We start from the raw sequence: 26,255 nt of genomic DNA, 5'->3' as shown, positions 1-26,255 counted from the left end.
TAGATATTATCCTGTATTTGTACTTTAGGTAGGGTTGTTGTACCAATTCTGTCTAGTGGCTTATTTTACTCTGATGCAGCTAGAAATGGGCGCTAATGTGCCCCAAGTACTGGATGCCAACATGCCACCTGCCTTGTACTGGGTATATAAATACAGGGCTAGGGCAGGGGGCCGATTTCTTGCCCAGCGTGGAGGAAAGACTGCCAACAACTATGTCTATGCCTTAGGTCTTCTACTCTGCTAGATCTGTTGCGGGAAGGATGCCAAAGGAGTTGTCCGTTACTTTCACAGCAGAGACAGCACTGCATGCCAGTCTATATTTCCTGGTAAATAAGGTATATTGCAACATAGCACTGTTAGTTTTCTTCAGAAGTGATGATTGGGACGAATGAGAGGAGCCGCTGACTGGCCAAATTGCGAGAACAGGGTCACGCCGGTCATCCTAATATAACATCATCTCTCCCTGGGTTTGTTTGCATTGTACACTTTTCCTATAATCAGTCAGTGAGGAAATTCCACCAAGAAAATTACTTCTCCCGTTAGTTCACAAACACCATAAGCAATAATACAAGAGGTGCCAACAATGTAACAGTAGAAAAACATCCACAAAATTCCCAAAGAGAGGCTGGTCAGGAGGAGTTGCATTGCCGCAGACACCCTGTGGCTTTCTGAATCTGGACGGTACCTGCAAATCCCTGCAGAAATCTATTATTGCATAGCAAAGTGACTTTTTATCTTTCATGATGCTCGATTTAAAGAGAAGCGAGCATAATAAAATAACTTCTTGTTCAAATCAGATGTTTGTGTTAAATATATTTCTGAGATATTTTTGGCAGTGATTTTTATTTTTACATCTCACAATCTGTATTATAAATTAAAAAAAATCAGACTTCCTGTGTCAGGAAACAACCCATGTACATAGCCACAATGGTGACATCCCAACCCTATCTTTTGTACTCAAACATCGAAGGAGCACTTGTAAAGGTAATTTGCAAAGAACGGGGGTGAAGGGTAAGCACTGACATTGACCTGTCATTATAATCCTGTATCAGCTGATAAGGACAGGTAGTGTGAATCTAAAACAAATTCCTAATGGCTAATGTGAAAATTGCAAGATTACTATTTTTTTAAAAGAAAGATCATGATATGAAAAGAAAAAACATTGGACAAAAGCCGGATTTAAAAAGTAGGTCATTTTCTGATGATAGCTTCCATGTAAAAACAGTAACTATACTGTCAAGTAATTTTTCAAAATACTGTAGGTTGTCCTGTTTGTACATGAGAATAACATTATCTCTGGCCAATATATGACTGGTATTATTATTATTTATTATTATAGCGCCATTTATTCCATGGCGCTTTACATGTGGTATCTTGCATTTTAATCAGGTTTCTCCTCTGCAGACTGTCTCTTAATTTGCCTTTGTTGCTATGCCCGATGTGAAGAGACAAGCTGCTATGATTTCTCATGTACAGGGCACAGCACACAGAGATGGATTCCTGCTCTTTTCCCTCATTTTTCACTCAGACAAAAGCAGTAGCAAAGAGGGCAACACACAGCAGTGCTATGCAGTGTAAATGTGAATCCAGCTCTAGGGCTGAGGCGAAAGACTTGTTAAAAAGCACAGCACAATCTTTCTGTGTCTCCATCTGCTCTTTCCCTCTCCATAGAACAATTATTCTTATATAATAATTGTATTATTATAATATTAGGAACTTAACTCTTACACTATGGTGCTCTAGTAGTCGGTATTCTGTTGAGTAACTCTATGTTGAGCTGTTTTGTTTTTTCAGAGTGGGTGACAAGTTCAGGAGGCAGAGGAAATCATAGAATGTTTGAGTTGGAAGGAACCTCCAGGGTCATAATGTCCAGTGTTCACCGCGACCCTCGATTAAATGCAGGATTCACTAAACCATCTAAGACATATGTCAATCCAGCCTCTGTTTGAAGACTTCCATTGAAGAAGAACTCACCACCACTCGAGGCAGATTGTTCCACTCACTGATCACCCTCAAATGAGAGAAAGTGGCTCGTAAGAGGAGAAAGAACCAGAATTTTCTGATAAGATATATAACAAAGTTTCTTATATTTACCTGTACTATTGATTTATGCAAAGTTTCTTAAAAGTACATTTCCCTTTTTACAATGAAGATTCAACACTTCAACCTTATGTGTACATCCGGAGCTGAATAGCAAAGACATACAGTGTTGTCATAGGGAAAAAGGCACAGGAGTATTAAAGGGAACCTGCCAGGTCCCTGAAATTGCCCCAGTACAATTTAGAACATGAATACCACCTTCCCAATAATGTCTTTGACAATAGCGGTGATTATATTCTGACTAGTCCGAGGGGCATATCTGAGTGCAGCCTGGTTTTACGCCTGCTGGGTGTGACTGACATCCTTCTTTCTCACGGCGTTTCTTCCTCTGCGCTTGAGGACTCGTGCATAAGTGCGATGTCTTTGTGGTTATGGCAGTTTCAGATATCCAACACGTTTCCTTATAAATACTATTTTTGTAGTAATTTCTGCAGAATCATGATGTGGAAAGGTCAAAGTAGAAAATCTGCAATGTTATGTATCATTTTCAGTATATGTGCAAGTCTGTGCAAGCTGTACATTCTTCAAATAGTCAGGAGATATGTGTGATAGATAGGCTGCGGACACACCTAGCTGAGCTGAATCCCTGAAATTATCCTGTAAAAGCCTTGATTTTTTTTTGTAACACTGGCAGCAAGCAATATTACGTGCAACCTCTTCTCAGAAGTAAATCAATGCTGCGCTGCGTAAAAACACAGCAAAAATTCATGATACTCAGTAGTAGTAAGTAGTACTCTGTTTTTCTTATAACTATAAATTATAGCCCAAAGTTTTTTGAAAGGGAACAACCCCTTAAAATATAAATATGCCATCTAGAAGATACAAAATGCCACAGAAAGTAATAATAACATTTGGATGCCCGGTGCTAGCAAAACTACTATTTCTATCCTCAAAAGTCTAGAAGACATGGGAATTGTTACGCGTTTCGAACCTTTAAACTCACTGGTTCTTATAGCTGCATAACAGTTCGAAATACGTAACACTCCCAGGCCTTATAGAGCTTTTGACTAATCTTTTTATGGAATATACATAAAATAACAATCCCTTTTTCCCAGTGCTAGAGATCTCAACATTTTGCCAATGTTCTGTTATTCCTCCTGGAAATGTATGAAATCATCGAGAACTGGGTGTTTCCCGCTGTCTGATAGCGTAGGGACACAGACCATTGACTAGAGAGGTGACACCACCCAGTTGTCAACATTTTCATTCATTTTCAGGAGGAATAACAGAGGATTGGAATAACACAGTTTTTAAGAAAAACAGACATGTCAGGAGAAGTGACAGATGCTAGAATGAAGGAGAAGGCAGCCCCTATAAAGACAGTCAGCAACTGCGGAGGGGCATTGAGAGTATCACAAGCCGTGTAACAGCTTTTACTAAGAAGCTATGGGACGATGTGCACGTGGATATTTTTGGATGGGACTGTTTGACTTTTGGCCAGGTATTTCCTCTTTACGAATCCTTTATCACCATCCAGCTAATCATAAATACTCAGACTTCTCATCCATTTCCTAATGGATCCATTTCCTATTTTTTAGTCACTCTGAAATCAGGAGCGGTCTACTTAGTTGACTATTGTAGATCAGCAGTAATGATGAAAGGGGAAATGTGAACCAGGAGGCAAGAATCCAAGCCCTGCAGCAATAAATACCTGTCAAAACACCACAATGATTAGTGACATGTGGGTGGTGCTAGTAATGACAGAGGTGGTGACTCAGGAGCAGACTCACCGCGTTGTGTGCTAAACAATAGATGAAATCCTGCGTCCCAGACAAATGTGATAATGGAGTTAACTAATATTGCACAACATGACTATGTCACCACTTCCGACCTATGTTCATAAAAACAAATAGCACCACTCCCATCACAGTCTGGACTACATGCTACCTGGTACCTCTCCTCCCATCACAGTCAGGGCTGGTCACTAACTGGCACCACTCCCATCACAGCCTGAACTACACACCAGCGGGCATCATTCCCATCACAGCCCGGACTACACACTAATGGGCACCACTCCCATCACAGCCCAGACTACACACTAATGGACACCATTCCCATCACAGCCCGGACTACACACTAATGGGCACCACTCCCATCACAGCTCAGACTATACACTAACAATCACCACTCACATCAAAGCCCGGACTACACACTAACGGCACCACTCCCATCACATTCTGGACTACACACTAACGGGCACCACTCCCATCACAGCCCGGACTACACACTAACGGGCACCACTCCCATCACAGCCCGGACTACACACTAACGGGCATCACTCCCATCAAAGCCCGGACTACACACTAATGGACACCATTCCCATCACAGCCCAGACTACACACTAATGGGCACCATTCCCATCACAGCCTCGACTACACACTAAGGCCGGGGTCACAATTGCGAGTGTGATGAGAGAAACTCGCGTGAGTCTCTCACATCCATACCTGGCACTGCCACCAGGACTCAGACCGGAGCATTCAGCTGCATAGAAACACATGTAGCCGCACACTCCAGTCACGAGTGCCGGCGGCAGTGCCGGGTATTGATGAGAGAGACTCATGTGAGTTTCTCACATCACACTCGCAAGTGTGACCCCGGCCTAATGGGCACCACTCCCATCACAGCTCAGACTACACACTAACAATCACCACTCACATCAAAGCCCGGACTACACACTAACGGCACCACTCCCATCACATTCTGGACTACACACTAACGGGCACCACTCCCATCACAGCCCGGACTACACACTAACGGGCACCACTCCCATCACAGCCCGGACTACACACTAACGGGCACCACTCCCATCACAGCCCGGACTACACACTAATGGGCACCACTCCCATCACAGCTCAGACTACACACTAACAATCACCACTCACATCAAAGCCCGGACTACACACTAACGGCACCACTCCCATCACATTCTGGACTACACACTAACGGGCACCACTCCCATCACAGCCCGGACTACACACTAACGGGCACCACTCTCTTCACAGCCCGGACTACACACTACAGGGAACACCCAACACAGCCAGGGCTACTCACTAATGGGCACCACTTCCATCACAGCCCAGACTATACACTAATAGGCATTGTTCCCATTACAGCCAGGGCTACACACTAACAGGTACCATTCCCATCACAGCCAAGGCTACTCACTGATGGGTACCACTCCAATGACAGCCAAGACTGCACACTAATAGGCATAATTTCCATTACAGCCTGGACTAAACACTAACAGGCACCATTCCCATTACAGCCAGGGCTACCCACTAACGGGCACCACTCCCATCACAGCCCGATCTCCACACTAACGGGCACCACTCATCACAGCCAGGACTACACACTAATGGGCACCACTCTCATCACAGCCCAGACTATATACAGTTAGGGCCAGAAATATTTGGACAGTGACACAATTTTCGCGAGTTGGGCTCTGCATGCCACCACATTGGATTTGAAATGAAACCTCTACAACAGAATTCAAGTGCAGATTGTAACGTTTAATTTGAAGGGTTGAACAAAAATATCTGACAGAAAATGTAGGAATTGTACACATTTCTTTACAAACACTCCACATTTTAGGAGGTCAAAAGTAATTGGACAAATAAACATAACCCAAACAAAATATTTTTATTTTCAATATTTTGTTGCAAATCCATTGGAGGCAATCACTGCCTTAAGTCTGGAACCCATGGACATCACCAAACGCTGGGTTTCCTCCTTCTTAATGCTTTGCCAGGCCTTTACAGCCGCAGCCTTCAGGTCTTGCTTGTTTGTGGGTCTTTCCGTCTTAAGGCTACGTTCAGATTGTTTCCCGACGCTGCGTCGGGCGACGCAGCGGCGACGCACGCGTCATGCGCCCCTATGTTTAAGAAGGGGGAACGCATGCGTTTTTCTTGTTGCGTTTTCCGACACGTGCGTCGTTTTTGACGCTAGCGTCGGACGCAAGAAAATGCAACAAGTTGCATTTTTCTTGCGTCCGATTTTCGTCAAAAAACGACGCACGCGTCGCAAAACGCAGCGTTTTTGCGTGCGTTTGCACGCGTTTTTTCGTGCGTCGTGCGTTGCGTCGCCGACGCAGCGGCGCGCAACGCTAATCTGAACGTAGCCTTAGTCTGGATTTGAGCAAGTGAAATGCATGCTCAATTGGGTTTAGATCTGGAGATTGACTTGGCCATTGCAGAATGTTCCACTTTTTGGCACTCATGAACTCCTGGGTAGCTTTGGCTATATGCTTGGGGTCATTGTCCATCTGTACTATGAAGCGCCGTCCAATCAACTTTGCAGCATTTGGCTGAATCTGGGCTGAAAGTATATCCCGGTACACTTCAGAATTCATCCGGCTACTCTTGTCTGCTCTTATGTCATCAATAAACACAAGTGACCCAGTGCCATTGAAAGCCATGCATGCCCATGCCATCACGTTGCCTCCACCATGTTTTACAGAGGATGTGGTGTGCCTTGGATCATGTGCCGTTCCCTTTCTTCTCCAAACTTTTTTCTTCCCATCATTCTGGTACAGGTTGATCTTTGTCTCATCTGTCCATAGAATACTTTTCCAGAACTGAGCTGGCTTCTTGAGGTGTTTTTCTGCAAATTTAACTCTGGCCTGTCTATTTTTGGTATTGATGAATGGTTTGCATCTAGATGTGAACCCTTTGTATTTACTGTCATGGAGTCTTCTCTTTACTGTTGACTTAGAGACAGATACACCTACTTCACTGAGAGTGTTCTGGACTTCAGTTGATGTTGTGAACGGGTTCTTCTTCACCAAATTAAGTATGCGGCGATCATCCACCACTGTTGTCATCCGTGGACGCCCAGGCCTTTTTGAGTTCCCAAGCTCACCAGTCAATTCCTTTTTTCTCAGAATGTACCCAACTGTTGATTTTGCTACTCCAAGCATGTCTGCTATCTCTCTGATGGATTTTTTCTTTTTTTTCAGCCTCAGGATGTTCTGCTTCACCTCAATTGAGAGTTCCTTTGACCGCATGTTGTCTGCTCACAGCAACAGCTTCCAAATGCAAAACCACACACCTGGAATCCACCCCTGACCTTTTAACTACTTCATTGATTACAGGTTAACGAGGGAGACGCCTTCAGAGTTAATTGCAGCCCTTAGAGTCCATTGTCCAATTACTTTTGGTCCCTTGAAAAAGAGGACGCTATGCATTACAGAGCTATGATTCCTAAAGCCTTTCTCCGATTTGGATGTGGAAACTATCATATTGCAGCTGGGAGTGTGCACTTTCAGCCCATATTATATATATAATTGTATTTCTGAACATGTTTTTGTAAACAGCTAAAATAACGAAACTTGTGTCACTGTCCAAATATTTCTGGCCCTAACTGTACTAACGGGATCCACTTAGACTACACACTAATGGGCACCACTCCCATTACAGCCAAGACTACTCACTAAGAGGCACCACTCCCATCACAACCAGGGCAACACACGGAGTCCGGTATGTGCACTGAATGTACTGGGTTGCTCCATTTTCTCCAGAAAAAAGCTGGAAGCACTGCAAAGAACCAGTAAAGGTCAAACTTTACAGAGGAGGAAGAAGAGTATAATATCCCCATAAAACAGTTGTTCAAGTTTTAGATAAATAAAACTTAAAGACAGTTTTCTTAGTGGTCAGGTGATAAGTGTCAGATCTATGGAGGACCCATGGTTGGGAGCAGCCACCAATCATGAGAATAGGAGGTTCAAGCACGTCTATCAAAGTCTATGAACTGATGGAGTTAGCCGAGCATGGTAAGTGACAGGTGTCAAAATTCTAGAAGTCCCCCTTAGGTCTCATTGTGAGATCCATGATTTTTCTTGTATGTAAAAACAGGGACCGTTGTTCATCAGTTTTGTTGATCCGATTTTTATGAGTGTTTAGTCACTTTTTACCAGCAGTGATTTTTACTTATGAAAAAGGAAATAAATTGTAAATCTTCTCCTTTACGTTACAATGTTAATCACAGCCAGCACACAGTCTGCACACTGATGCAAGTCATTTTCACAGACCCCTATATTTACAAGTGTAATTTTGATCCATGATCAAGGTCAAAAACAGATGTGTCACTGTGATATTTTGTGAACCACTTGTAAGTCTGAATGAGGCCTAAGGGTACCGTCACACAGTGCAATTTTGATCGCTACGACGGCACGATTCGTGACGTTCGAGCGATATAGTTACGATCTCACAGTGTCTGACACGCTCCTGCGATCAGGGACCCCGCTGAGAATCGTACGTCGTAGCAGATCGTTTGAAACTTTCTTTCGTCGTCTAGTGTCCCGCTGTGGCGGCATGATCGCATGGTGTAACAAAGGTATGCACGATATTGTATACGATGTGCGCATAGTAACCAACGTCTTCTACATCGCACATACGTCATGAAATTATCACTCCAGCGTCGTACATTGCAAAGTGTGACAGCAGTCTACGACGCTGGAGCGATAATGGTGCGATACTGGAGCGTCACGGATCGTGCCGTCGTAGCGATCAAAATGCCACTGTGTGACGGTACCCTTAGTCACCTTATAGAAAAAGTTATACAAAGCGACAAACTCTCCACAATACTTTATGTTTCCATTCCTTGTTATTTTCAAGATCTTTGCTGTCAGTGACTAAGAACACTTTGTCTACATCCAAGTACCCTTGAACCCAGTGTGCACCTTGTAGCAAGTATTTGATGTATATCTACTATGATGTTACTTCCTAAATGTTGCAGCGGCTTTCTGCTCCATCATTAGAAATTAATTGCTTAACAATAGGCTATTACCAATTTATTTCTAGTAATGCAGCTGAAAGCCACTGTAACATTTAGGAAGCAGCATTGCAGGCGAGGCATCCTGGACATGTGCTGCTAGTGCGCTGACTACCATATGTAACCCAAGTCTTTAAAGAAGCACTCATCCGCCCATCAAAATGTTTAACCTATTAATACAGTGGGGCAAAAAAGTATTTAGTCAGTCAGCAATAGTGCAAGTTCCACCACTTAAAAAGATGAGAGGCGTCTGTAATTTACATCATAGGTAGACCTCAACTATGGGAGACAAACTGAGAAAAAAAAATCCAGAAAATCACATTGTCTGTTTTTTTAACATTTTATTTGCATATTATGGTGGAAAATAAGTATTTGGTCAGAAACAAAATTTCATCTCAATACTTTGTAATATATCCTTTGTTGGCAATGACAGAGGTCAAACGTTTTCTGTAAGTCTTCACAAGGTTGCCACACACTGTTGTTGGTATGTTGGCCCATTCCTCCATGCAGATCTCCTCTAGAGCAGTGACGTTTTTGGCTTTTCGCTTGGCAACACAGACTTTCAACTCCCTCCAAAGGTTTTCTATAGGGTTGAGATCTGGAGACTGGCTAGGCCACTCCAGGACCTTGAAATGCTTCTTACGAAGCCACTCCTTCGTTGCCCTGGCGGTGTGCTTTGGATCATTGTCATGTTGAAAGACCCAGCCACGTTTCATCTTCATTGCCCTTGCTGATGGAAGGAGGTTTGCACTCAAAATCTCACGATACATGGCCCCATTCATTCTTTCATGTACCCGGATCAGTCGTCCTGGGCCCTTTGCAGAGATACAGCCCCAAAGCATGATGTTTCCACCACCATGCTTTACAGTAGGTATGGTGTTTGATGGATGCAACTCAGTATTCTTTTTCCTCCAAACACAACAAGTTGTGTTTCTACCAAACAGTTCCAGTTTGGTTTCATCAGACCATAGGACATTCTCCCAAAACTCCTCTGGATCATCCAAATGCTCTCTAGCAAACTTCAGACGGGCCCGGACATGTACTGGCTTAAGCAGTGGGACACGTCTGGCACTGCAGGATCAGAGTCCATGGTGGCGTAGTGTGTTACTTATGGTAGGCCTTGTTACATTGGTCCCAGCTCTCTGCAGTTCATTCACTAGGTCCCCCCGCGTGGTTCTGGGATTTTTGCTCACCGTTCTTGTGATCATTCTGACCCCACGGGGTGGGATTTTGCGTGGAGCCCCAGATCGAGGGAGATTATCAGTGGTCTTGTATGTCTTCCATTTTCTAATTATTGCTCCCACTGTTGATTTCTTCACTCCAAGCTGGTTGGCTATTGCAGATTCAGTCTTCCCAGCCTGGTGCAGGGCTACAATTTTGTTTCTGGTGTCCTTTGACAGCTCTTTGGTCTTCACCATAGTGGAGTTTGGAGTCAGACTGTTTGAGGGTGTGCACAGGTGTCTTTTTATACTGATAACAAGTTTAAACAGGTGCCATTACTACAGGTAATGGGTGGAGGAAAGAGGAGACTCTTAAAGAAGAAGTTACAGGTCTGTGAGAGCCAGAAATCTTGATTGTTTGTTTCTGACCAAATACTTATTTTCCACCATAATATGCAAATAAAATGTTAAAAAAACAGACAATGTGATTTTCTGGATTTTTTTTCTCAGTTTGTCTCCCATAGTTGAGGTCTACCTATGATGTAAATTACAGACGCCTCTCATCTTTTTAAGTGGTGGAACTTGCACTATTGCTGACTGACTAAATACTTTTTTGCCCCACTGTATATTGCAATCATCATATTATATAGCATTGCATACTTACAATTGCTCATTTTACCTTTCTACCCAGCTAATTCTTCTCTTTTCCATTAGGTCTATGATATCATATGATGTCTGACTAGTTGAATCCTTCTAAGCTCTGTGTAGAAACAGGAGGTCAATTTACCCTGCATGAGTCATTAGTCACTGCAAAAGTTCCTGGCAGGGGGAAGAGCGAACAGCTGGGTCAGGAGTTGAAGAGGGGAATGCTAAATGCAGAGACAAGAAACTTCTTGTTTCTACATAGAGCAGAGAAAATTGAAATATTTGCTGGGTATAAAGGCAAAATGAGCAATTGTAACTACACAGTGCTATATAATATGATGATTGCAATATAGTAAGAGACTAAAATTTTGACGGGAGGGCTTCTTTAAATAGTCTGGGCTCAAGATTGATTTATTAATGCAAACTACCAGAGACAGAGGTGCAGCTGCTACCTATATAGTTAGTGCCCAGTACTACCTGTTGCATGACTGTGCACAAGATTGCTGATTATTATCATTCACTGACAGCAAAGATCTTCAAACTGGTAAAGAACTAGAAAACATTGGGGAACTGATCAAGCACTTTACAGTACAAACCGGGACTAAAAAACATGCCAACTTTTGCCCAACAAGTGGTTGCGGCAAAAATGTTGCAACTTTAGGTGTTTTTACAACCAACAACTTTTAGAATAATGGTCAGAATTAGGGTTGAGCGACTTTTACTTTTTTAGGGTCGAGTCAGGTTTCGCGAAACCCGACTATCTCTAAAGTCGAGTCGAGTGAAATCGGCCGATTATGGCAAAAAGTCGGGGATCGACCGAGACACGAAACCCAATGCAAAGTCAATGGGATTTTTTTCTCTCTCTCTCTCTCTCTCCCCTCCGTCCCTGAACAGAAAAGCTGGTGTTACACATTTCAAATCGCTACAGCGCACAAGCGACAAGATGACGATAGGCGTCTACGCCCCTAAGACCTATGTCATCACTCTGCCCACGCTCCTTCATTGGCTGAAAAAATGGCGCCAAGCGCATCATACGAAATGCGACTTTGGCGCGAAAGTCGCGTACCGCATGGCCGACCCCACACAGGGATCGGGTCGGGTTTCATGAAACCCGACTTTGCCAAAAGTCGGCGACTTTAGAAAATGAACGATCCGTTTCGCTCAACCCTAGTCAGAATTTATTGAAAGGGACGTGGGCACAAACATTATGGAATAGCAATAATATATTGCATCCCACAACATGAGTGTACATTTTCTGACTTTGGCACACTGGCAGCTGAAGGATGTGCCATATTCATTACTGCTTAATGAATTACACCAATGTATGAAATGCCAGTTCTCCCCAATGTAGGTTAGAAAGCTGTATAAACTTTATACATGGATTAACTCTTTAGGCTGAAGCTCATTTTTTAGGCATCTTTTAAGAAGCCCTTGTCTATTTCCACTTGTCCCTATATGGGTGTAAAAAGCCAAGCTGAGTTTACATGTTTATGGGGAGATGTCTGGAGGTCATCGGCAATCTTTGGTGCCAGTCTCGGCGGATAAGATGGGCTGTAGGAGTTTGAGTCATTGTGGTCAGTTTTGCCTCCTACACAACATATCTTTTGGTTACTCATTATTAGTTGTGAAATATAAATCTGTAAGTGTGTAAATCTGTACTTCTTACCTGAGCACATCTCGCCCTTGAACCGCAGGCAGGAGAAGTCATCACATTCACAGTATTTTCCCCAAACTTTTCCAAAGTCATTGTTATGACACACACACTGGCCACAAACGCACTCCCCTCTCCGGGAACAGATGCTACCCTTCTCACTTTGGGTACAGCGGTCTTGTTTGGTAGGATCATATTCTTCCTCCGAACACTCACAGTGGGGTCCCAGCCATCCAGCATGACATTGGCAAATACCACAGCTCAGTGTCCCATTGCCATCGTTACATAAGGGACTGTATGGTTCATCATTTTTCTGACATTGGCAGTCACACTGAAAGTGCACTGTCACAGTAAGACTGTCCTTAAACCCAACTGGTTTAATGGTGAACGTCTTCACCCTTTCTTTAGGACAACCTCGTACTTTGGCTTCAATAGAGAAAGTCACCTATGAAATAAACATTAAAGGTATAGAAGACATAAGGAGAATGGGGCCAACCATTACAATCACAGAGAAGATCACCTAAAACTTATCATACAGCACCAACGTATCTAAGACCCTCACATGCTTGACAATTAATGGAGAGAACCATGCATTTGCAGCAATTTTCTAAGAGCAATGGGGCACCATGCTTATGATAGATGCAGGTCCAACCATCAGATATTTATGGCATATTCCATGGATTTGACATAAGTGTCTCAGATGGGAAAACTATTCCAAATCAAAGAGAAGGTACCCCTGCTCGAGACCCTTTCTTACGAACCACAGTGTAGACCTACCTAATAAACTAGAGTTGAGCAAAATTTTTACATTGCTCTGGTCTTGTATTATGAAGTGGCATCCTTGCCTGGCATCATAGGTGCTTCTTGGGTTTACTAGTCCCTGCGATGTGGTGTGTGGCCTCATGGTGTTGTGGGGGTTAGTAAGAACAAGGGGTGTCCAGGATGTGGGTCTGAGGATGAGAAGACATCCTTGGTACGGTTGCCACAGAGGGCCAGACTGGACGTTTGACAAGGACAACATGTTTTTACTCAGCTCAACCTGCTACATAGGTGGCCAGGCATTCATTTGTATGGCCGGCATGTCATGCTACAAATGCATGACCTAATTATACTTCCCTTGACTTGCATAAGAATAGATGAGATGGAGGACAGACCACGGAGAACATTGCTCCCTGACTGTGCAATCTGCATATGTACATATCATTTCCATACAACAGTAAAAGCAAACATACCATTGAGTCAGCAGCGGTCATAAAAAAACTGGCCCCATGGCATGTCTGTGGTATAAAATCTAGATGTAATCCCGCTGTGTAACCCTGTCTGCACACAGCAGGAGCAGGCGCTGTATAATAGTAAGGAAATTCTGCACTTCAGCTGCAATGGACTCCAACAGTCCCATATTAAAAACACATGATCCACTTCTGGCATTCCTAGTGTTACCAAGGAAATCATTCAGGAATGCATCCGAAAAAAAGCGTCCAATCACAGGGCTGCATTTATAATGCATCAGGACTTCATTAGTAAATATTATTATTCTTTACTTCGTTAGCCTATTGTTTCTTACAGCCTTCTATATGGTAGTACTCTTCTCCCACTTTGTAAACTATACCTGCATGTACCCTAAACATAGGTAATATAGAGTAACCAATCCACTTAGCGGTCGGCCTAACGCTCTTTTGGTTGACAGCTGTCATCCTCTATATACAGTACATGCATGCTCGGCGCATCTAAGTGTGCATGTGTTTTCAATAGGGAAAGGTGAGTAAGCTTCTGATAAAAAAACTCTGGCATTGGCTTATCTCCTAGCTAAACAAAGGGATTGAGTGTAAGTTAAATGGAACCTGTCGCAACAATTTTACTTCTGAAACTAGTCGAATGGCTGTACAACTCCTAGTATAACAATGCTACTCAAATGGCCCAACTCATGCAGCATCCTCCTCCTGCCTCTGCAATGGCTTTCTCCTTTGCACGTAGGGTTGCCATTGCACCCTGATGCGCTCCTGTGATGCCATGCTCACCACTACCGAGGACTGCCTTTCAATCCTTTGTCAAATACAGCCACACTACTCTGTTGAGTAACTTTGTTACACCGCTGGCCAGTTCTGCCTGAACTCTGTGACAAATCAAGCTCTTGTATATTGCTGGGTAATTCTAATACACTGCAGGATAGTTCTGCCTGGATTCTGTCACAAACTCAACTCTATGCTACACTGGCATGCCAGCACTTCTTCAAACATTGGCTCAAACTCAGCTTTGCTATTTCGCTGAGTTGACTCTGCTGTGTTGCTGGAATACTTTGGCCTCAGAATCGCCTGTGTAATCCAGTTCTGCTGCTCTGGCTCCTCCTTGCTGAGTCCACTTTTATGTTGCCGTCCAACACTCATACACTAGTTGGCATGACTTCTCCACTCCATCAGTTTCAGTGGTTCGAGCTCTGTTTTCCCAATTGTGTAACGTCAGTCTCTGCTGTTCAAAATGGATTACTTTGGTGCACCAAGGTCATCTATCTTATTGCACTGCTAATCCAGACCATGGGCTTTGAGGACCCACCTCACCGGGCGAGAGATAGCAAACAATAAAAGTGATATTGTTTTGTAGCAATCCATTTGGCCAGCACTCAGTAATCAAGCTTTCAAGTCACATGCAAGTTAGCCTGGAAGTACTTTTGGGGAGTGTCAATGTGTTCAGAGTGCATTGCCACACCCTCACTGCACCTTCAGGCTAATTTCCATGAGCTTTCAAAGTTTACTTCAACAGAACATCAGATTAATACAAAAAGCGTATGATTATTGTTATACTAGGACCTATACAGCCCTACCACTAGTTTCTATAGTAAAATTATCCTGACAGATCCCCGTTAACATGACGATCCTGCACTTCCCCGACATAATCTGACGAGATGTGGCTCCCAATGCCATGCTGAATGTAGTTTCCATAGCAGTAATGTAGTTCCAATTTCATGTATTCAATGTTTGCATATTATAGTATTTCAGAGTGCAGCTTTCTTAGCTATATTGAATAGCTGTGACAGCTTGCACCTGCTCACACTTCTCTTATTCTGTTTGGAGGTGCTGGTCAGTTTTTTGATATAGAATGTTGTGGCACCCCTAGGGGTATTTGCCACAAAAATAGTTACTGACAGTAAATGCAAATACTAAAATAGCAAGACTGCACTACCACCTCCGGCCAGAAGGGGGAGCTCCAGAGACTCCCCTTGATCCATTCTGGTCTGAGAGAAGAACTGGCAGTTGGGCTAAGGAGCTGAAAGTGTGAGGTCATACAGTTGAATCTCTAACAGCCCTGTGACTGTTACCAGGCCTAAATCACCGGCCTGAGGAGAAGAGGGATAGAGAAAAAGGACATTGTGAGAACCGGGTAGCATTAATCACTACCCAGAACAGGCGCAAAGACGGATACCGGATCCGTGGCTGTATTCATTACATATAATACAGCAACCGGAAAAACGTGAGGTGATATCAGCTTCACTAGGGTCGGACGCAGCAACAGACACAGAGTTCAGCGGTACTCCTGGAGGGGGTAAGCCGATAAAAGGACTCGGGTTGCCCGTTGAACCAGGACCCGGAGGGGACAGATTGGGCCGGCAGCCAGTTCACATACAGCAGCAGGGCCACACAGATATTGCGTACAATAAGAGGCGAAGACCCCGGCAGGGTCAAAGTAACTCAGAGTTCCCATACAGACTCCGGTGACAGGACTGGTTGTAAATCCTTTTTTGTTAAAGTAAACTGGTTAAACGTTTCAGTGCCTCAGTCTTTCATTTGGACAATAGCTATCTATCCAGGATCGGGATCGTCACCGTTGGGAGAACCTGCTGCTGATCAAGTAAGTGCCTGTCCCCTCACGATACCCTTTACACTGTGCATTGCCTGAGGCCACAGCACCGGGTCAAGCCACCCGTGACATCCCCCTCAAGAGACAGACCCCATTGGTCCGGTGCTGGGTACCCCGGTCTCTTGGGCGTTACAATGTCATGCTGATTGACAGCCAACTGCCCTAAATGCTGGAAGCCGGCTGTCAATCAGCATGACATCTGCAGTTGTACTGTCTACAGAGCAGGTCGGAAGAGGAAGAGCTGCTCAGCTGAGATGGAGCAGTTAAATCTCCATCAGTGACCACTCTGAGCCATTATTGAATATTATACAAAAATAACACTGCCCAGGAAAGGCTGTACTGGGCCACTGGCCCTCAAGGGAGGCCAGCATGACGGGGTCACGGGGAGTGGCAGAGCCTCAGGGTGGGCAAGGGCAAGTCGGGGTTAAATAATTTGCTTGGGCTGTGTACTTTTGAATTTGGACAGAGGGGCGGGTGAGGTTTGGATGAGGCAGGGAGGAGCAAGCAGGGGGAGCTTACTGAGGGGGTGATATGGATAAGAAACTGACAATTTCACCTCAGTAACTGCCACACTCACCTGCTGGTTCGGCGGTGGCTGAAATCCCCACCCACCCTCCCTTTTTTTCTTGTTTCGATTTTGTTTAATCGCGTTTATTTTAAGGTTATGTTTTTGTTTAAGAGAAAGGAGAAATTTTTGTCATAGCAGTTAGGCAGGGGAGGGAGGTCCTCGAAGTTGGTGGAAAGAGGGGAATGGCGGATTCTAGGGGGGGGACCTCTAGTGGTCCTGGACTCCCCCGGAGTGGATTGCGAGTGGATGTGGTAGATCAGCCCGTGGAGGGGCTGATTAAAGGATTTGGTAATCGGTTGGTTTGGCCGGGTTGGTCATTATCTGCCTCCAAGCTGGTGCTTAGCGGCTGGAGGCAAGACTAAGCCTGGAGGCCAAGGTACACAATTTGAATTTCTGCAAGGTTATTTTGGAGGCTTCGAGGACCACCACTCCCTGGGGGGATATTGTTTACATGTTGTATTTATGTTTAATAAAAGGCTGCTGTGGCCATTTAATCCAAATCTGGTGTAATGTCGTTATTCAGGAGGGGATCTTACGATAAGGCAGATTACGAGAGATCCGATGCAGTAATTAAGGTTAGGCATTTAAGTCAGTAAAGGCGGTCATGAGTCACGTGCACCCCTTACATCATGGATAACCCCTTTAAAAGTATTGCCAAGGTGCGTGCCTCATTTGCAATGACTCTCTGGCTGACTTGTGCACATTGTGGCACTTCTAGGGAGATTATAATGGAACATTGCATGTGATCAAACTTAATATTAATGGTCAATATAAACCTCTCTTGGGCAGTTATAGGAACATGTTATTTCATGCACCCACAATTCGCAATCTCAATTTTAGGATCAATATTGGCTCAGTGGGTAGCACTGTTACTTTGCAGCTCTGGGTTCAAATCCCACCAAAGACAATATCTGCAAGTAGTTTGTATGTTCTCCCCGTGTTTGCGTGAGTTTCTCTGTGTTCTCCGGTTTCCTCTCACACTCCAAAGACATACTGATAGGGAATTTGGATGGTGAGCCCTGATGGGGACAATGATGATAATGCATGTAAAGCGCTGCAGAATATGATGGCGCAATATAAGCAAAGCATAATAGCAAATAATATTAAAGCCCATGTGGTTGTGCTAAATTTACTTGGAGAAACCTATAAAAACCGTTGGTGTGTGACAGCGTCCTTACACAATGAATGGAGTGAATGTACAGAATCCTGACGCTGCAGGCAGAACATTTGATTCTTGTTTTCTCTACAGATAAATCAAATCTGACACCGCTCTTGTTTGGTATAGAAAGCTGTGGTTGGCCTCTCATCAGGAGGATGTAGTTAACAAGAAACATGTGTACAGTAGTGATTACAGCCGTCATATGGGCCACATATGTTGGGATCGTGCAGGAATCTCGGATGGCTGAAAGGATAGGTGACAACTTATTGATCGGTGGGTTTCTGACAGCTCGGGGGTCACACTGATCAGCAGTAATGGGAAACTTTTATGCCTGTTAGAATGGAGGGGCAATGCTCATGCCCGACTTCAGCTCCATTCATTTCCTATGGGGCTGCTGAGTTGTATACTCGGCTTTTTTCGGCAGCTCCATAGCGAATGAATGAAGCAGCGGTCAAGCGTTGAACCTAACGATCCAACTTGTAATTGGGATAAAACAGTGGCGTAGGAAGGGGGGGGCGGTCCGCCCCGGGCGGCACAATGCTGGGGGCGGCCGGCGCTGCAGGAGAAGAAGATAAAAAAAAAAAAAAAAAAAGACGCCCCTTTAAATCTTCGGGCGGCGCCGTCCGCCGCCACGACCAGGGCCAGCTCCCCCCACCCCCGGGTCCCGCCCCCCGCTCTAATACTCACCTCTCCTGGTTCCTGCGGCTTCAGCGTCCTCTGACTCTGCGACGTCTCAGAGCAGAGGGCGCGATGACGTCACTACTGTGCGCGCCGCTCTGCCTCTCTGTCCTGAGCGTCGCAGAGCCGGAGAGACGCTGACTGGCTGCACCGGACCTGCGCTGGGAACGGGAGAGGTGAGGATTTTACTTTTTTTTTTTTTTCTTTATGTCTGACTGTCTGGGGCTGGGGCAATGCTGGAGACCATGGGGCAGATTGCTGGACACACTGGGGCAGTACTGGAGACCATGGGGCAGAATGCTGGACACACTGGGGCAATACAGGAGACTCTGGGGCAGATTGCTGGACACACTGGGGCAATACTGGAGATCATGGGGCAGAATGCTGGACACACTGGGGCAATACAGGAGACCATGGGGCAGATTGCTGGACACACTGGGGCAATACAGGAGACCATGGGGCAGATTGCTGGACACACTGGGGCAATACAGGAGACTATGGGGCAGATTGCTGGACACACTGGGGCAATACTGGAGACCATGGGGCAGAATGCTGGACACACTGGGGCAATACTGGAGACCATGGGGCAGAATGCTGGACACACTGGGGCAGTATAGGAGACTATGGGGCAGAATGCTGGATACACTGAATACTGGAGACCATGGGGCAGATTTCAGGACACATTGAGGCAATGCTGGAGACCCTGGGGCAGACTTCTGGACATACTGGGGCAATACTGGAGACCATGGGGCAGATTGCTGGACACACCGGGGCAATACTGGAGACCATGGGGCAGAATGCTGGACACACTGGGGCAATACAGGAGACCATGGGGCAGATTGCTGGACACACTGGGGCAATACAGGAGACTATGGGGCAGATTGCTGGACACACTGGGGCAATACAGGAGACCATGGGGCAGATTGCTGGACACACTGGGGCAATACAGGAGACCATGGGGCAGATTGCTGGACACACTGGGGCAATACAGGAGACCATGGGGCAGAATGCTGGACACACTGGGGCAATACTGGAGACCATGGGGCAGAATGCTGGACACACTGGGGCAGTACAGGAGACTATGGGGCAGAATGCTGGACACACTGAATACTGGAGACCATGGGGCAGATTTCAGGACACATTGAGGCAATGCTGGAGACCCTGGGGCAGACTTCTGGACATACTGGGGCAATACTGGAGACAATGGGGCAGATTGCTGGACACACCGGGGCAATACTGGAGACCATGGGGCAGAATGCTGGACACACTGGGGCAATACAGGAGACCATGGGGCAGATTGCTGGACACACTGGGGCAATACTGGAGACCCTGGGGCAGATTGCTGGACACACTGGGGCAATACTGGAGACCCTGGGGCAGATTTCTGGACAGATTGAGGCAATGCTGGAGAATCTGGGGCAGACTTCTGGACACACTGGGGCAGATTGCTGGACACACTGGGGGTAATATACTGGACACACTGGGGCAATGCTGGACACTGGGGGTAATATGCTGGACACACTGGGGCAGACTGCTGGACACACTGGAGAAAGGCTGGACACTGGGGCAGATTGCTGGACACACTGAGGGCAGATTGCTGGACACACTGGGGGTAATATGCTGGACATACTGGGGCAGATTGCTGGACACACTGGGGGTAATATGCTGGACACACTGGGGCAGATTGCTGGACAACATGGGGGTAATATGCTGGACACACTGGGGCAGATTGCTGGACAACATGGGGGTAATATGCTGGACACACTGGGGGCAGGACTTGAGGCATGGGCAGAATGTAGATACGGGGCATGATTGGAGACACGGGGCAGGATTGGATCATGGGGCAGGACGGATACGATGGAGGCTGGTGGGGCAGGATGGGGAGATCATATGGGGTAGAATGGATACTCATGAGGGCAGGATACGACAACATATGGCTGGAGCCAGGAATGAGATAAACGGGGCCAGGGTGGGGAATATTATTACCATAGGGGATAATTAAGGGATATTGTTACTGCAGTGATGTATTTATTTTATTTTTTGAGTATACTGTTTTAAATGGGGGGGCGGTCCTGTTACTGTGCAGAGTGACACTATATCACCTTTTTTTCTTCATGTGGTGTAATGTAGAAGTTGTGAAAAATTAAGTAATGTGTTCTGCAAGCGGAGCTCGAGATAACTGTGTTATTTCCTGCAGAAACGAGTCCTGGCTGGAAGGAATGATGGCGGTCTGTGCTGGATGAAAGATGAAGGACTTCACCTAGAGACGTCACTGGTGAGTCAGTGTTACCTATACACTGACACTATACACTGTATACTATATAGAGGTCCTGTGTATAATGTCACCAGCGATCTCTGTATTACCTCTACACAGACACTGCATACTAAGTACAGATCTCCTGTGAATACTGGCACTTATGGTGATAGTATTGTGTTTTTTTTTTATTACTGATCAGTATTGTAGTATTCAGTCACTATGTGGTGGTAATATGTGGTCTGGAAATGGTGCGGTGGTATTTGTCCCTTGTATGTAGTATTATTCGGTCACTATGTGGCCTGGTCATGGTGTGGTGGTATTAAGTCACAGGTGTGGCATGTGGGGGTGACACCATTAGGCCCAGTTTAAGTTCTACAAAACAGGAAAACCATTTTTGGTAACCTTTGTGTGTATTGAGCTGGGGGGGGGGCGCCAAACTCGGGAACAGCCCCGGGCGGCAAAAGCTCTAGCTACGCCTCTGGGATAAAAGTTCCCCATTCGGGAATAAAAGCTCCGACATCTGCAGATCAGTACAGGACCGATCTCCGAGATCTGTCAGACACCCACCGATTAGCAAGCTATCACCTGGATAGACGATAACCTGTTTTCAGTGGACAGCCCCTTTTACGCTGACGTCAAAATCTGAAGCGTATGAGTGACGTATAGAGCTGTATATTTATGGAACAGACTGCTTATAGATGTTTCAGCACATGATGTCATTTACCAGCCAGAGAGAGATCTGCTGACATGCAATAGATGACCATTTGTCTTTATGACCCATAAATTACTACATTTCCATCACTGGAACGTGCAAAGGCATAGAACCTAAAGCTTGCCAGGTGCCATTACGAGAACTGAGCCTTCTTGGGGTCATGTATGTAACAAAATAGGACCTAAGAGCTGTAAGGTGAAATTGAATGTTTCAATTGACTCCTTGAAAACATGGCCTGAAATTGTCTTAAGGGGAGTCTGTCAGCAGAAAATGACTACACAGACCAAGCACAGGCGAGCGCTGCACCCTTGGCCTGGCCGAGCAGTTCAGTACACCTTCCCAACTGTTTTCCTCCTCCTCTGGCTCCTGTAAAGCCATAGCTGAGCAGAGAGAGTAGGTGGAATGGTGCACTGAACTGTTTATCCACACCAAGGGTGCACTTGTGCTTGATTTAAACAGTCATTTTGTGCTGACTGACTCCCTTTAATAACTTTATGACTTTTTTCCTTTTTGCTTTTACCTCTCTGTATTTCAGCAGCCATAACTTTTTATATTTTTTTAGTGATGTGATAGCATAAGGCTTTTTAATGGTACAATAAATTACTATGTTTCGCTGCTGCTTGTGGGGTACATATCTGTTACCCAATATAGAAAAAAAAGCAGTTTTTAACTTTTTTTTTTTGCTTATTTTTACACTGTTGTTTTACATTAAAATACTGATTGCATATTCATTCTTCACTGTCATGTAGATATCTATCACATGTAGTTTTTTTTTCTTTTATGTCACGTGTGCCACTAAATGTATTTTATACTAAATAGTCACATTTATATATGCCCCCAAAAGACAGAGGGCCATTGTACAGGGTTTAATTGCGATAAAACCTTACAAAAACATTGTATGATTGTTGGAAAGGCCATAACTCACCGTGTCCCCAATCTTCAGGCCTGAGCAGGACTTTAGGCCTGGTGTGACTTCATTGTTGGTGCACGTGGCATTGAACAAGAGTGACAGCTCCTCTGGGAGATCACGAACTTCTAGTTCTACTTTGGAGCGGATCTTCTGTACTCGCCATGTGGAGATAAAATGCATTTCAATGATTACATAGATGAAGGTTTACATTCATACCCATATCTTTTTATGAAGGGAACCATGATGATTGGTAATCTCCAACCTCTGGCTTTCAAGATTTGATAAACCACTGCCACTGTTATCCAACACAAGCCACGAATCGTCTAGGCATGCTGGGAATTTTAGGCCTCTATACACATTAAGTAGCTGTTGGCTAAATGACTGTTTGGACAATAGCTATCTCTCCTGACTCCACCATTCACAGGCCTCCTCCGCCCAGCCAAGCGCTCCTGTGTTCTCCATGAGAGAGACACTGGCAGACTCCTCTAGAAACTCATTTCCCAGAGGATAGACTATTGGAAATCCAACGTGCCGGATCCTTCTCTCCTGTGATAATATCAGTCATGGGAGAATCTGTAGCCACCATACACATTAGATGGCTACCTTACCAGAGTCCTCCATGGACAGCAGCCATCAGCTTAGTCAAGAACTCCCGTGTTCTCTATGAAATAGCTGCTGCCAGACTCCTCTAGAACTAGGCTCATCTCTGAGATAAAAAGGATAGGCTATTGGAAATCCAACATGCTGGGTCCTTCTCTCCCTGAATCATTAGTTGTGGTAGAGTGGTTAGCCCCCACACACATCAGACTAGTGGCCAATCCCCCAAATAATGGCGTATTCAACCTTCTTTATTCTAATGTGTATGGTGGTCTTCAGCTTTGCAACATCAGGATAGCGGCAGGCCACTGATATACATGCTCCGAGAACGTAGAAGGTTGGTGCAGAGTCTTACCTCATAGGAATCCACAATGAGCTGGATAACGTTGCTGGAATCTCCGGATAATGTGCCTACTGTGGCCCCTGGGATCAAGTCACTGTATTTCTAAGAGACACACATGAATGTTTGAAAGGGAGCAACGTTATCGTTTTAGTATGAGTATTTTTTTTATATTATTATTTTCAATGGAGCACAAGGTAGGTGATTTAAAATTATGTTGTTTTTTTTTTATTTTAAAAAATATATTTTTACTGACTTCAATGGTCCTCTTAGCAGACTTGAAGCTGCGATCATCCGATCGCCTGTGCCATACATAGCAGTGCCCCTCCTCTCCTTTGCGCTCTGAGTACTGTGTTACCCGCCGCTCTCACAACATTAGCAATGTCATATGACCTCTGCAGCCTATCAGAGGCCCCAGATAGACGGCAGTCTTCACAATTAGATCCCATGGAAGAAACATAAGGCTTGGGGCCAGTCTGGGAGGTATGTATATATTATTTTATATTTATGCAGCTCACTTGTGCAATTAAAGGATTTTCCAGTACAGACAACCCCTTTAAAGGAGTAATTCAGGATTAGAAAAACATAGCTGATTTCTTTTAGAAACAGCGTCACATCTGTCCTTGGGTTGTGTCTGCTAGTTCCCTCCAATTGAATCAGGCAACTGTATTGCCACATGTAACCTCTGGACAGGTGTGGCGCCATTTTGTAAGAAAGAAGATTTTTTTAAAAATCCTTTCACTTTTTCTCCTGTAATATTACATAGATGCACTACTCACCCTGTAGAGGTCAAGGACTTTATCTGTGACAGCAAATACAAGATTAATGTTTTTCTGTGAGAGTTTGTCTGTCAAGAGTCCGATAGATGGATAATCCTATGGGGGAGAGAAAAGAATACATCCCATTACATTGTTTGTCGAGTGCTGGACGGAGTTATCTTTAGAGAATGCATTTATCCATTCTCCTTACTAGGGTGGTAGATTGTGTGTAATGGTTGTCTTCTCCTAAATGGCAGTGCCCATCATTGGGTTGAACAATGCCGGCAAGTCTTCCATCCAAAGCTATATGAGTTCTGGCATCTGTGGTAAATACCAGGAGATGGGATGATTCGTTCCTCCAGCCAATTCTTTCCTGTCAATTAGAAATAGAGAATACTGAGCTCTTATAACCAGCCCCAGCCCCATACTCCGGCCCCATTCTCTGCCCCATTCTCCTGCCCCATTCTCCGGCCCCATTCTCCGGCCCCATTCTCCGGCCCCATTCTCCTGCCCCATTCTCTTGCCCCATTCTCCGGCCCCATTCTCCGGCCCCATTCTCCTGCTCCATTCTCCGGCCCCATTCTCTGGCCCCATTCTCCTGCCCCATTCTCCTGCCATATTCTCTGGCCCCATTCTCCTGCTCTATTCGCCTGCCCTATTCTCTGGCCCCATTCTCCTGCCCTGTTCTCCTGCCCTGTTCTCCTGCCCTATTCTCCGTCCCCATTCTCTGGCCCCATTTTCCTGCCCCATTCTCCTGCCCTATTCTCCAGCCCCATTCTCCTGCTCTATTTGCCTGCCCTATTCTCCGGCCCCATTCTCCTGCCCTATTCTCTGGCCCCATTCTCCTGCCCTATTCTCCGGCCCCATTCTCCTGCTCTATTCGCATGCCCCATTCTCCAGCCCCATTCTCCTGCCCTATTCTCTGGCCCCATTCTCCTGCCCTATTCTCCGGCCCCATTCTCCTGCTCTATTCTCCGGCCCCATTCTTCTGCCCCATTCTCCTGCCCCATTCTCCTGCTCGATTTGCCTGCCCTATTCTCCGGCCCAATTCTCCTGCCCCATTCTCTGGCCCCATTCTCCTGCCCTATTCTCAGGCCCCATTCTCCCACCCCATTCTCCTGCTCTATTCTCCTGCCCCATTCTCCGGCCCTATTCTCCTGCCTCATACTCCTGCCCCATGTTGGATATCCGAACTTACGTCACACACTGCAGCCTGCATAACAGCATCAAATCCACCCTCGGGGGCATCACGGTTCCGGGATACAAGCTGCTTTCTGACCTCGTCGTTAAACCGCTCCACTCTGTCTGTGAGAGCAAGGACGTGTTTATACCCAAAGATAGGTAAGCAGGTAGTTAAAATGCTGTAAAATAAAAGAAGGTTGTGCTCAGTCATAATTATTTTTTTGGGGGAAGAGGGCAAACCCCTCACATCAATGTACCTATAAAGGCTCGTATTTATTGGATGAGTCCTATCTGAAGCACTCGGACCGATGTTATTTAATAAGTCAGTGCTGAATACCGATATTATTCACTGGTCAAACCTGTCTGTGATAAAAAAATACAGCATACTTTGATTTCACTCCGAAATCGGATGGCAAGCACCCATTTATATGTATGGGCGCATGGAAAACATTGGACTGCACAGGATGACATTTGAATGCAGTACGATTTCTGTGGACTCACGCAATGGAGAAATTTTCTTCTCCAACTTCTCCTTATCTGTGCTACGATTCTCTCATCTGAGACAATCAGATCTATTCTGGCACTTGGCTCAAACTTTGATCAGAATTTGATCGGAGTGTCCTTACCATAATTGATCCAATTTTCTTGGAAGAGAGAATACACACTAGTTTGACCCTGGCTTAAGTATAATTTTACTGGGTACTAAGGTAGAATTTATTACTGGGTCCACTGTTACGATACCAGTATAACAAATGGCAGGGGCAGATGGGTGGGCCCTGTTACAAATGTTGTCCTGGAGCTCATTTATGGTCTGGAGATGGTAGATACTGGAGCACATAGTAAACACAAACAAAAAGTCAGTATCAAACAAGATCATCTTTCTTTCATAGAAGCCATGGTGGTGATTAGCTAAAAAAT

General features: G+C 45.2%; 1 protein-coding gene across 1 annotated transcript in view; it reads right to left on the bottom strand.

Moving 5' to 3' along the window:
* The window catches only part of ITGB3 (integrin subunit beta 3), a 112,893-nt gene that overhangs the window by 47,310 nt on the left and 39,328 nt on the right, over nt 1-26,255 (bottom strand). The window contains exons 5-10 of the mRNA XM_069751334.1: nt 25,354-25,516; nt 24,367-24,528; nt 24,177-24,272; nt 23,413-23,502; nt 22,476-22,610; nt 12,340-12,769 (exon numbers count right to left, since the gene is read on the bottom strand). Coding sequence (XP_069607435.1) covers nt 12,340-12,769; nt 22,476-22,610; nt 23,413-23,502; nt 24,177-24,272; nt 24,367-24,528; nt 25,354-25,516 — 1,076 coding nt within the window. The remainder of the gene's footprint in view (nt 1-12,339; nt 12,770-22,475; nt 22,611-23,412; nt 23,503-24,176; nt 24,273-24,366; nt 24,529-25,353; nt 25,517-26,255) is intronic.

This window comes from Ranitomeya imitator, chromosome 2, assembly GCF_032444005.1.
Source record: "Ranitomeya imitator isolate aRanImi1 chromosome 2, aRanImi1.pri, whole genome shotgun sequence".
Lineage (NCBI taxonomy): Eukaryota > Metazoa > Chordata > Amphibia > Anura > Dendrobatidae > Ranitomeya > Ranitomeya imitator.
The sequence above is the reverse complement of the archived record's forward strand: the minus strand, read 5'-3'. Positions and strand labels throughout refer to the sequence as shown.